This window comes from Schistocerca gregaria, chromosome 3 (assembly GCF_023897955.1).
Source record: "Schistocerca gregaria isolate iqSchGreg1 chromosome 3, iqSchGreg1.2, whole genome shotgun sequence".
Lineage (NCBI taxonomy): Eukaryota > Metazoa > Arthropoda > Insecta > Orthoptera > Acrididae > Schistocerca > Schistocerca gregaria.
This window is the reverse complement of record NC_064922.1, coordinates 567,351,211-567,365,033: the sequence shown is the minus strand read 5'-3', so window position 1 is coordinate 567,365,033 and position 13,823 is coordinate 567,351,211. Positions and strand designations below refer to the sequence as shown.

At 39.9% G+C, this 13,823-nt stretch overlaps 1 protein-coding gene across 1 annotated transcript in view; it reads left to right on the top strand.

The window, feature by feature from the left end:
- The window catches only part of LOC126355971 (cholinesterase-like), a 100,458-nt gene that overhangs the window by 52,920 nt on the left and 33,715 nt on the right, over positions 1-13,823 (top strand). Inside the window, exon 5 of the mRNA XM_050006577.1 lies at positions 4,496-4,695. Coding sequence (XP_049862534.1) covers positions 4,496-4,695 — 200 coding nt within the window. The remainder of the gene's footprint in view (positions 1-4,495; positions 4,696-13,823) is intronic.

Here is a 13,823-nt window from a genome sequence, read left to right as displayed (position 1 = left end):
TGATCCACCTACCGCTTTGACGTAAGACCAAAATTTCTTAGGATTTTCTGCCAGGTCAGTACATAGAACTTTACTTTCGAAATCATTGAACGCCTCTCGCATAGCCCTCCTCACAGTACATTTCTCTTCGCGTAATTTTTGTTTGTCTGCAAGGCTTTGGCTATGTTTATGTTTGCTGTGAAGTTCCCTTTGCTTCCGCAGCAGTTTTCTAACTCGGTTCTTGTACCACGGCGGCTCTTTTCCACCTCTTACGATCTTGCTTGGCACATACTCATCTAACGCATATTGTACGATGGTTTTGAACTTTGTCCACTGATCCTCAACACTATCTGTACTTAGGACAAAACTTTTGTGTTGAGCCGTCAGGTACTCTGTGATATGCTTTTTGTCACTTTTGCCAAACAGAAAAATCTTCCTACCTTTTTTAATATTTCTGTTTACCGCTGAAATAAACGATCCAGTAACCGCTTTATGATCGTTGATTCCCTGTTCTGCGTTAACTGTTTCAAATAGTTCGGGCATGTTTGTCACCAGAAGGTCTAATATGTTATCGCCACGAGTCGGTGCATGGAAGTCTAGTACCATCGTGAGGAGATATTGGAGAGTGGAGGTGGCGTTGGATGATGAAATTAACAGCTTTTGGGAGCTGTAATTCAACCAATGAAAACTTTTTGCTCACAAGGAAATATTGCGAGTTACTATAAACCACCTGTGGGCGTTTTTGTAGAGCCTATGAGTCTTTCTAAGCGTAGTTAAAATGGTACAGAACAAGTATTAGCGGTACAGGAGTAGTGATAATTTTAATTATATGACGCAGGTCTAGCGAGGCCCTATGTAGATTGAGATGATACTATACAGGATCCACCAACAAACGATTCTGTTGGAATCGGTGCCTAATTTGTTTCGCGCGCCGCACAGCGAGTGCGTGAAGTATCCGCGACCAAGTGCGGCTTCGCAAGAGGCGTTCCAAGCTCCGAGAAACGTTTCAAATGTACGGAGAGGTTGAGACGGGGACATGCATTAAATTCATTCTCCCTTGTTATCAAACAGTGTGCCTAAGATATTACAGATGAACAACTAAAATTTTATGTGGTTTTTGTTAACAGTAATATGCAACTTCAAATCCAGTTTTCAAAATTTTCCTTTGACTTTAAAAACTGGTATATAAATATCAATTTTTATACATCTATGCTTATTAATAATAGTTTTCCTCATAACCTATTAAACCAATAATTGACAAAGTTGATCTGTACTGTGCCTACATCGATATAAACTATTATACGTAAGGAGTTTTGAATACCTTTGATGAAAAAAGATTTTATAAAGTGGTTCATGTTTTTGGTAGGAATCGGTATAGGAATTTCATCACGTTTATTTACACATCTCTCTTAAACAAAACATTAGAAAATTTATATCTGCAACTTTGTTTGTTGCCCATTGAGAGGCGCGTGGGCCATATATTAAAGCGTTACATCATAGGTGTTCTGAGGAAAAGGTACACAAAGGTCAGAAAACGTAGTTTCCGAGAAATTAATTTATAGCTTAAACTTATATTTCATTCAATTACACCTTCTCATAATGCTCCATAACTGTGATCAGGATCTCCTTTGTCCTCAAGATCTGACTTGTAACTTCTTTCCTTTGCTAGATCCTGAACAGACATTTCAGCTCTAGACAAACGACGTAGGTCAATTCTCTCAAGAACTGTAACAGTGAATGAACGCGCCAGCCCTGAAACTCAAAAGCTGTAACACTGTTTCCGTGATTAAATACAATTACTGCGTCACATATTTCAATTATCACAACTTAAGATCATGAAAATGTTTTCTAGGGGCAAGATAAATGCATTCACAAATTCATTTGGATTTTGAGTTTTGCCTTGTACACACTACCTTAGAAGGCCAGGATTTATCAGGAACCTAAATGTGGGTTTGATTGCATTCATTACACATTCAGGAAGCCATTTTTTGCCTGTCAGAAACTCTTAGTCCACAAACAGTTGCGAAAGAGAGTGGCCAGAAAACATCAAACAACGTAGATTTTTTTCTCAGTAAATTACAAACAAAATCGAAAAGTGAAGTTTTGATCGCAGTTACGCACGTCCTCCTTCAGACCTCCGTTATATGAAGCGGAAATTGCTAAACATTATTAGTTATGGAGAAGTGCTGTCATAATTATCTTATTTATATCGTATGATAAATAAATAAGGCATGAATTAAGAACTATCGGCTTTCGGTCAAAATCCTCATAAGCATGCATCACAATGACATAATAATCTTTATCTTGTATTGAATATACAGCGTATTTATCACCTAGTGAGTGTGAAAGACATAGGCTATCTGTCCACCTTTTATGGTAGCTTTGTTGCTGTATTAAGCAAACTGTAGACATATCATATCTCAAAATCAAGACAAAATCAATTTAAACAAACGCTTGTCATTGTATTCTGCATCCTGTACTTAAAATAGTAGGTATTGATAAGATACTGAACGAGAACTGTCCAATTAAACCAGAAACTAACAGCAGAAATGTAGAATGCGACACTATTAAAGAAATTATAACACAACCAACCGCTGACGCATTAGGAACGAGGAAAAATAAATATTCTAAAAGCAGATGATTGCTTTGGAAATACCATGTTAGGAAATTAATTAATAAAGAAGCGTATATAAAAAAACCTAGTCATTATGTAATAATATGAGCTGCAGAGAGAGTTATAAAAACATATCTATTTCAGAAAGGAAAGAAATACGAAAAATTAAACAGGGAACTTGGAACAGATAGGGGAGTAAAGTATAACATGATATTCATGGAAGACAAAACAATGCATACATCATTATGAAGAACTTTAATAAAAAAGAACGAGATTTCTTAAATATAATATCCAAAAAGGAGTGTTTGCAGTTCATCAAATGCTTATGGACTGATACTGAAGAAGTTACAGAAAGAAACGCCAATACCAATGACTGTTTAGATCTGTTAACGATAGAATAACTGCAAAAAGTGCTTGAAAAAACAAAAAATCGCTCTGCACAGGTAGTACAAACATGAAACCTATTGAAGATGCGTCTGATCAACTAAAGGAATGACTTTAAAGTTTTATGCTGGCAGAGCGAATTTCTCATAGATGAAAGAACTGAAGCTTTATTATGCGCTACTTATAAGAAAGGCGATAAATCACAATCCGCCATTTACCGAGGAATAAATTTGCTAAATTTCTGTTACAATCTGTATGATGAAATTATATAAAAAAAAGATTAATACCCTTCTCGGAAGCACGTATGTTGGAGATACAACACGGTTTTAGGAAAGGAGGATCATGTACCGTATATGCACTTTGACACAAGTAACTGCAGAAAGAAGAGAATTAGGTTACCAACTTACTATGTTTTTATCGATTCTAAAAAGGAGTCTGAGAAGGTTAAAGTCTAAATGATACCGGAGTCGCTAAAGGCAACTAGAAATTCCGCACGTCTGATTACAGCAATACAGCCATAAAAAGAATACCAAAATGAGGGTCCTTACTGTAAGGACAAGGGCAGAATCTGCCAGTGGTAATTAAGTAATTACAAAAGGCCGCTAACTGCCCACACCCTTTCCAATGTTTGCATTGGTAATATCACTCGTAAATGGTTGATTATTTTAAGAGGCGCATTAAGAGGTGATAATTTTAATTTATGCTGCTACTTGCTTATGATCAACTCATAATAGGAGAATCTGAAGAAAAGGTTCAAATTACAGTGCATAATTTGAATGAAATAGACGCTAAATAAGGAATGAGAATATTGACAGATAAAAAACATGTGACAAAGGTGATGGAATTTCAAGGACTGGAACTCATTAGAGCTAAAATTATTATAGATGAACAAACAATTGAACAGGTAATAGAGTTTAAATAACTAAGAGGGAATTTTAAATGTCCCAAGTAAGAATTCGGAGAGCTAAAATTGGTCAGACATTTTTAACCACACTACTTGCATTCAAACATATTGCACTGAAACAATATTAATTGAACTTTACGAAGTAATAGCTTTACCTTTGCTACTGTATGGTAGCGAATGTTGGGCTCTAACAGCTGGTCAATGACGAGGAGTCGTTTCATTAGAGATGAAGTTCCTGCGCTGCAGAGTGTGCTACTCGTTACTGGGCCAGATAAGAACTAAATGTCGAACCCTTTCCAACTTCAGTTGAAACATATATATTGATTTGGAAAGACCATGCTTGAAGTATGTCTATTAACAGGATAAGTAAAGCTATAGAACTATAAGGGCAACAGTCCCTTAGAGACGTGGCGTCAACGTTTCTGACGCGCAACAGCCCAAAAGGCCTAATCCTAAATGACGGTTGTGATGATGATGATTATGACGGTGACGATGATGATGATGAGGTGCGGACAGTGTAGTTTCCAAAATAATCATTTACTTTTTAGTTATCTCCTACGTCTCATGTTAAGATTTTCATGAACGTTGTTTGACATATATCTGAATTTGCACAGGACTCTTCTCAAGGATCATTATTCAGAGCGGCAACTTCATCGGACGTCCAAATCGCTTGGACCAGGCCCGCTGGAACGCTTTCCGACTGGGCTCCATACTTGGCTTGGATACGAATGACTCACAGGAGCTGGTTGAATTTCTGCGTTCTCGCGACGCAACGGACCTGGTCGTTGACAACTCCGTCCTCTTGACGGACGAGGTACGTATCATATTAGCACAAGCGATAACACACACACACACATGTACAGATGTGCACACTCCCTCATTACTCAAATACATTGAACGCTGCAAAACTTTAAAGTGCCAACTTGGCACTACTACGACGGACTTGTTTCAACAGTTGGAAGTAGGACGAGATAGGAAAACAAGAACTCGAAGGACAGTCCCACAATTGTTATCATTTGTATTTACAGATTCATACCTATTTTTGGTAAACATAATACTGTAACAAAGAGCATTAACAATACGTGCCAATATAAATATGCTCTGGAATTCACCGCTTAAGATTAACCAATAATCAAAATTAGTGGCTGCATAATGGAATTTAAAAAATAATTTTTTTTGAAAATTTAAAAAGAAAATATCAAACGATTATGACCTAGTCTGTAACTTTACATTTAATATTTAATTACATTAAATGAAAGATTTCTGTAAAACACATTCTCCATGTTATCAATAGACAATCTTGGCATTAAGATAGGTAGACACAAATAGCCTTAACAGACGATCTAAATCTGTAAAAGTGGAACAATAGAAAAATTTTGTTCAGAAATAGAAAAATTTTCTTCAAAATTGAAACAATATTAACATGACACATAGTGATGTTATATTAAACACAAAGTAACTTTCAGATAAGGTAAAGTTTTGTATGCAAACCGCTGCCATAGGAGACTTATACAATAAGGCTCACTAGCAATCGAAGTGAAATAAGTATTGTTGTTGTTGTGGTCTTCAGTCCTGAGACTGGTTTGTTGCAGCTCTCCATGCTACTCTATCATGTGCAAGCTTCTTCATCTCCCAGTACCTACTGCAACCTACATCCTTCTGAATCTGTTTAGTGTATTCATCTCTTGGTCTCCCTCTACGATTTTTACCCTCCGCGCTGCCCTCCAATACTAAACTGGTGACCCTTGATCGCTCAGAATATGTCCTACCAAGACGTTGAACAATAACCTTTAAGTGGTAAAGAGAAAGGCTGATAAAACTCAACTTAATCTGCAGACAACCGACATAAACAAACTTGAGCAGCACGGTGCGATGCCGTCACAAATACCAGCCGATACCGCGAATACCACGGTACCACAACAGCAGGCCTCCCGGTCGCTGCAAGCACGTCTACTACCAAGCGAGGGCCCAGACTTCTCGAACACAAACAGAAAAAGGTGTCAGAATGAATGCCTCAATTATTTGTTTGACGTAGTCCAATCTCTGTCTTCCTCTACAGTTTTTGCCCTCTACAGCTCCCTCTAGTACCTTGGAAGTCATTCCCTCATGTCTTAGCAGATGTCCTATCATCCTGTCCCTTCTCCTTATCAGTGTTTTCCACATATTCCTTTCCTCTCCGATTCTGCGTAGAACCTCCTCATTCCTTACCTTATCAGTCCACCTAATATTCAACATCTCAAATGCTTCGATTCTCTTCTGTTCCGGTTTTCCCACAGTCCATGTTTCTCTACCATACAATGCTGTACTCCAGACGTTCATCCTCAGAAATTTCTTCCTCAAGTTAAGGCCAGTATTTGATATTAGTAGACTTCTCTTGGCCAGAAATGCCTTTTTTGCCATAGCGAGTCTGCTTTTGATGTCCCCCTTCCTCCGTCCGTCATTGGTTATTTTACTGCCTAGGTAGCAGAATTCCTTAACTTCATTGACTTCGTGACCATCAATCCTGATGTTAAGTTTCCCGCTGTTCTCATTTCTACTATTTCTCATTATCTTCGTCTTTCTCCGATTTACTCTCAAACCATGCTGTGTACTCATTAGACTGTTCATTCCGTTCAGCAGATCGTTTAATTCTTCTTCACTTTCACTCAGTATAGCAATGTCATCAGCGAATCGTATCTTTGATATCCTTTTACCTTGTATTTTAATTCCACTCCTGAACCTTTCGTTTATTTCCATCATTGCTTCCTCGACGTACAGATTGAAGAGTAGGAGCGAAAGGCTACAGCCTTGTATTACGCCCTTCTTAATACGAGCACTTCGTTCTGGATCGTCCACTATTATTATTCCCTCCTGGTTGTTGCACATATTGTATATGACCCGTCTCTCCCTATAGCTTATCCCTACTTTTTTTAGAATCTCGAACAGCTTGCAACATTTTATATTGTCGAACGCTTTTTGCAGGTTGACAAATCCTATGAACGTGTCTTGATTTTTCTTTAGCCTTGCTTCCACTATTAGCCGTAACGTCAGAATTGCCTCTCTCGTGCCTTTACTTTTCCTAAAGCCAAACTGATCGTCACCTAGCGCATTCTCAATTTTCTTTTCCATTCTTGTGTATATTATTCTTGTAAGCAGCTTCGATCCATGAGCTGTTAAGCTGATTGTGCGATAATTCTCGCACTTGTCAGCTCTTGCCGTCTTCGGAATTGTGTGGATGATGCTTTTCCGAAAGTCAGATGGTATGTCGCCAGACTCATATATTCTACACACCAACGTGAATAGTCGTTTTGTTGCCACTTCCCCTAATGATTTTTAGAAATTCTGATGGAATGTTATCTATCCCTTCTGCCTTATTTGACCGTAAGTCCTCCAAAGCTCTTTTAAATTCCGATTCTAATACTGGATCCCCTATCTCTTCTAAATCGACTCCTGTTTCTTCTTCTATGACATCAGACAAATCTTCACCCTCATAGAGGCTTTCAATGTATTCTTTCCACCTATCTGCTCTCTCCTCTGCATTTAACAGTGGAATTCCCGTTGCACTCTTAATGTTACCCCCGTTGCTTCTAATGTCACGAAAGGTTGTTTTGACTTTCCTGTATGCTGAGTCTGTCCTTCCAACAATCATATCTTTTTCGATGTCTTCACATTTTTCCTGCAGCCACTCCGTCTTAGCTTCCCTGCACTTCCTATTTATTTCATTCCTCAGCGACTTGTATTTCTGTATTCCTGATTTTCTCGGAACATGTTTGTACTTCCTCCTTTCATCAATCAACTGAAGTATTTCTTCTGTTAGCCATGGTTTCTTTGCAGCTACCTTCTTTGTACCTATGTTTTCCTTCCCAACTTCTGTGATGGCCCTTTTTAGTGTTGTCCATTCCTCTTCAACTGTGCTGCCTACTGCGCTATTCCTTATTGCTGTATCTATAGCGTTAGAGAACTTCAAACGTATCTCGTCATTCCTTAGAACTTCCGTATCCCACTTCTTAGCATATTGATCCTTCCTGGCTAATGTCTTGAACTTCAGCCTACTCTTCATCACTACTATACTGTGATCTGAGTCTATATCTGCTCCTGGGTACACCTTACAATCCAGTATCTGATTTCGGAATCTCTGTCTGACCATGAGGTAATCTAATTGAAATCTTCCCGTATCTCCCGGCCTTTTTCAAGTATACTTCCTCCTCTTGTGATTCTTGAACAGGGTATTCGCTATTACTAGCTGAAACTTGTTGCAGAACTCAATTACTCTTTCTCCTCTTTCATTCCTGGTCCCAAGCCCATATTCTCCTGTAACCTTTTCTTCTACTCCTTCCCCTACAACTGCATACCAGTCGCCCATGACTATTAGATTTTCGTCCCCCTTTACATACTGCATTACCGTTTCAATATCCTCATACACTTTCTCTATCTGTTCATCTTCAGCTTGCGACGTCGGCATGTATACCTGAACTATCGTTGTCGGTGTTGGTCTGCTGTCGATTCTGATAAGAACAACCCGGTCACTGAACTGTTCACAGTAACACACCCTTTGCCCTATCTTCCTATTCATAACGAATCCTACACCTGTTATACCATTTTCTGCTCGTGTTGATATTACCCGATACTCATCTGACCAGAAATCCTTGTCTTCCTTCCACTTCACTTCACTGACCCCTACTATATCTAGATTGAGCCTTTGCATTTCCCTTTTCAGATTTTCTAGTTTCCCTACCACGTTCAAGCTTCTGACATTCCACGCCCCGACTCGTAGAACATTATCCTTTCGTTGATTATTCAATCTTTTTCTCATGGTAACCTCCCCCTTGGCAGTCCCCTCCCGGAGATCCGAATGGGGGACTATTCCGGAATCTTTTGCCAATGGAGAGATCATCATGACACTTCTTCAACTACAGGCCACATGTCCTGTGGATACACGTTACGTGTCTTTAATGCAGTGGTTTCCATTGCTTTCTGCATCCTCATGTCGTTGATCATTGCTGATTCTTCCGCCTTTAGGGGCAATTTCCCACCCCAAGGACAAGAGAGAGCCCTGAACCTTTACCCGCTCCTCCGCCCTCTTTGACAAGGCCGTTGGCAGAATGAGGCTGACTTCTTATGCCGGAAGTCTTCGGCCGTCAATGCTGATTATTTATCAAAATTTAGGCAGTGGCGGGGATCGAACCCGGGACCGAAAACGTTTTGATTATGAATCAAAGACGCTACCCCTTTTTTTATTATTATTTCTCATTTTGTTCGTTGTCGTTCGTTATATGTGCTCGGGGCGGACGTCGTACGACATCCGTTAATTTCGTCTTTGATTGGTTAACTCAGTTTTTTTATTACAGAGGGCTGCTAACCCTCTGACCGAACACGCTGAGCTACCGTGCCGGCAAGTATTGATGAAATGTCGTGTGACGAGGGCCTCCCGTCGGGTAGACCGTTCGCCTGGTGCAAGTCTTTCGATTTGACGCCACTTCGGCGACTTGCGCGTCGATGGGGATGATATGATGATGATTAGGACAACACAACACCCAGTCCCTGAGAGGAGAAATTCTCCGCCCCAACCGGGAATACCGCTGTCCCCTAGATCACGGGTACACCTTACCCTAAGCACAAATAAATCAGGTCAAGATAACTAAAGCCTCCTCTAACTTTACTCATCAAAGAGAGCGTTTGGAATCTAATGCTAAGAAGCCAGAAAATTATTGAGTCGCCTAAGAATCTAGAAATGCCTTTAAACGTTTTAACATAATAGGAAGTTTAAAGCAAGATAAATTTACAGCACCACATGCCAATGTATCTCAGAGACCAAGGCTAACTCGAACCAGACAACGCGAAGTGAGCTAATTAAAGTCCAGAAAACATACACTAAGTGTAATGCCCTACCAATACAGGGCCGGCAAAGGACCGTTAACACAATCGGTGTCATAAAGGATTCATAAGCCTTACCTCTGTAATTGATTGTATTTAGAAGAACCTTTTAGTCAATAAGAAATACATTAAAGTCTTAATCTGGCACAGTAGAATGTAAAACAGTTCAAACACATGTTAACAATCGCCTTTAAAATCACAAAATTTCATTTTGAGAAAAACACATGACTCTAGAAAATAATCAATGAGATGCAAAAAATTTGAAACTATCGCTAAGTACTAATTAATCTTTCAATTTTACGCTACAACTTGGCCCAAAAAAAAACAATAACTTCCAAAATCACATAAGTTAAACTGAATATTCTCCAACGTAGTCTGAATAAACCGTATGGTAACTGTTCCATCAAATTAAACTGCAACAAATCTAGGAGAGCCATGCAAGGCAGGAACCGAGTGAGCAGACAGGTGCGTAATACCGATCATTACACGGGAAGTGCTATGCAGACCAAACACTTAAAATTTCTGTCAGCGATCGGACAGCCAAATCCGCAATTACAACCGGAGACGACCAGTAACTGCAACGATTCCTCAAAGACGCACACTGGCTACTTCGGCGTGCAGGCCACGTTTTTCAAAGAGCTCACCGCCAGACGGCATCGTAGTCCTGGACTCGTCCCTTAATGAGTCCCGTCGGGCGGGCAGGATTTGTTTTCCTCACGGCCGCGGTAACGATAGCTCCAGAGACACTCACTGCAATCACATCACCTATCGCGATGTCAGTAAGTCAGAAAAATGAACGGCCCAAAGATTCGACTTAAGCCGACACAGCTCATTGAGGTTCGGCGCTTCTTTCGCCGTCAAGAAGGTATCCTAGTTATTGCCGCTAGTCGCCACAGTGCCAGCAGACCTTGCCGATATCGTCTTGACCTGGTGATTTCTACCTCAGTTCTACCACGAGTTTCGGTTACCTTTTTTGCTACGTTTCCCGCCACGTCTTTTACAATAATTAGCTGTGTGCTGAGCTAGCTGCAGTTCTCTGCGTACCCCGTCGCAGCTGCTTCAGCCTGCAGGATTCTTAGTTCATGATTGGGACTCCATTTCTCGTATGTTTCGATCCGCTGATTCCACTCAGTGACGAATTCATCTTGCACAGTTTTTGCTTGTCTCATTTCTGCTTGATTTTCTTCTCCTTTCTCTGTTTCCTGCAAGTAGAACGAGGTCTCCCCCATCTTCCCCATTATTGTTGCTAAGATATTCTAAACGCAACTGGCCTCCAGTATTTTCTGCGTAAGTGCCTGTTCTGCCTTATTATATTCCACATCAACTGTTACGTTCGCTAGACAAGTCGCTGTTATATTAGTTCCTCACGTTTCTGCGACTTCTGAATCTGTGTCTGCCTTTTTTATTTGTGTTCCCAGTTTGTATAACTGAAAATTCTGTTCGCTAACCTTTTCGGCGTGTTCCTCCATGATTTTCATTACTTTAGCGTCGTTACACTGATTCTCACTTTGTGAAATAACGCATTAGTTTAGCCAAAACATACGCGAAAAATACGCTTTTACTCAGCCATACCTAAAGCAAGTATTTCGCATGCAACCCTCTAGATCAATCAGTCTTTTTGCAACTCTTACACTCGTTTCAGCTTGACAACGTAGCTCGCTGCACTCCATCGTCGAGGTGTGTGTGTGAAACACGTGTGTTGCTACGGTCGCAGATTCGAATCCTGCCTCGGGAATGGATGTGTGTGATGTCCTTAGGTTAGTTAGGTTTAAGTCGTTCTAAGTTCTAGGGGACTAATGACCACAGCAGTTGAGTCCCATAGAGCTCAGAGCCATTTGAACCATTTGAACCAAACATGTGTGTGAAATCTTATGGGACTTAGCTGCTGAGGTCATCAGTCCCTAAGCTTACACACTACTTAACCTAAATTGTCTTAAGCACAAACACACACACTCATGCCCGAGAGAGGACTCGAACTTCCGCCGCGACCAGCCACACAGTGCATAACTGCAGCGCCCCTGACCGTTCGGCTAATCCCACGTGGGCATCATCGAGGTGTTGTGGTGTGTCATACAACTGAATTCGTTTTGTTTCCTGCTCGTTGATTCTGTACGCTGTTTCGCATCTGAACCCGTTGTATTTCCCGCACTTGGTAGGTACCACGTTCTTGCCTTGCATGGTTCAGTACAGTTCCTTTCCGAGATTACTAAATCCGAAAACTGCATCGTGTCACGGTATGCCACTTGTAAGTTCTCATCTAGTAAATGTAGGTGAGATGACCGTGATCCTAGTGGTTGGCTGTCGGCCTACGGGTTGAAGACTTACTTCAGCCATAATTACATAAAACATTCAACTACTGCCAAAGTGTACCTGGCGTGGTTGCAATTACTTACTACCACATTAATCATAGAAGGTGGTGATGTTCCATTGAAATAAAAATTACTTCTTTTAACTTAATTTGTTCATCTTCAAACAATTCCGCAGTTCCACATATACAAGTAACATAGGTTAACTGACGTCTTCAGCAACTACAATAAAAGTCTTATTATTGCCAGAGGCGTTTCGCTTTATTTTAAAGCATATTAAGTGGTCAAGTATTTTTGTTGTTTGTTTCGTCTTCCATGTGTATCAGCTGAGCATGTGCACATAGCACTTTCACCTTGTGTTTTGTTTTGTAGCAAAACAAACAAAACAAACTACACAAAGTGGCGAGAGGGCAGTGTTACTTCCTCACAAAGAAATGTACATGTGTTAAAAGTGCAGTGAAAGTGCTGTGTGCAAATACTCAACTAATACACGTGGAAGACAAAGAAGACTCAAATAAACAACAACAAAATCTGACCACCGAAGATGGTTTAAAATAATCGAAACGTATCTCTTCATAATAAGACTTTTATTTCAGTTGCTATATGAGTGTGAACTATATCAGGCTTCCTATGTCCGCTCTCCAAATCAGCACACGCCATCTAACAGCCAGAGAGTGCCCGTTGGCGTCCTAGGGTTTAAAGTTTGACGGTTACTGCAGTTCATTATTTAAACAAGCAAATACACTCTTGCAACAAACTGGAACGGGACGAATGGACGTTGTAGTGGATCTACTGCCAGGAACAATGCTGTCAAAAATTTGGATCTAACCCAACTGGGTTAGCTCCTTTTACGCATTATATATATATATATATATATATATATATATATATATATATATATATATATATATATATATATATATATATCATTCTGCAGTTTGTCTACTGGGCCAATAAGAATACAAAAAGGTTGACCTGTACAGCACTATACCTTCCAGACAATCAGGACTGAACTAAGGTTGTAAACTATGCTTTGTTTGTCTATAGTTTTCATTATTTGCCTGTAAAGTACGTGTAAATCTGTATTATAAATCCGGTTCCATTGCTGTGTTTCAGTACTGATCATTTATCATAAGTGAATTACATTTTATAATCACGATGCTCAAACTTGAGATGAACATGCTGTATAAGGCTGTAGGTTTAAAGGACTATTTGGTATCACACATAGAAGCGCTCAACTAAAAAGGAGAGTGACTGACAGTTGTACATAATGGAACTGGGAGAATACTGTACTAAAAAGAGAGGGGATGGCAGGCGAAGGGTAGACGATCTTAACAAAGACGACGCACATATTATACGTAACTACTGTGTTAAAGCTGGAGGAAAGATAATTTTTCTCAATGTAAAGTGACACAACATGTAGTTGAAATTCTGTATTGAGATCGGTAATACTTAACAGAACCAATGCGATGAGCAGACTTTAAACATTCTCTATTAAAGGTTTCAAGGGTGAAGCCTGCAGTTCGTCGACTGGCGTAGTTTTCTGTATGCCCTTTGTTTTAATTATATACCTATAATCCGGGAGGAGATTGTTAAAAAACTGATACATGTATTATACTGAAATATTATACACTTGTATGACAACAGCTTCCGCATCGTAGAAAGAGGATTGTACGGCTACTCGGTGGATTGTTGTTGTTCAGTATTGAATGGAATGGTAATATGTTTCACTGTAGCCTGCTTATCTACTGTTGAAACCCACACTTGTCAATGGCGACATGTG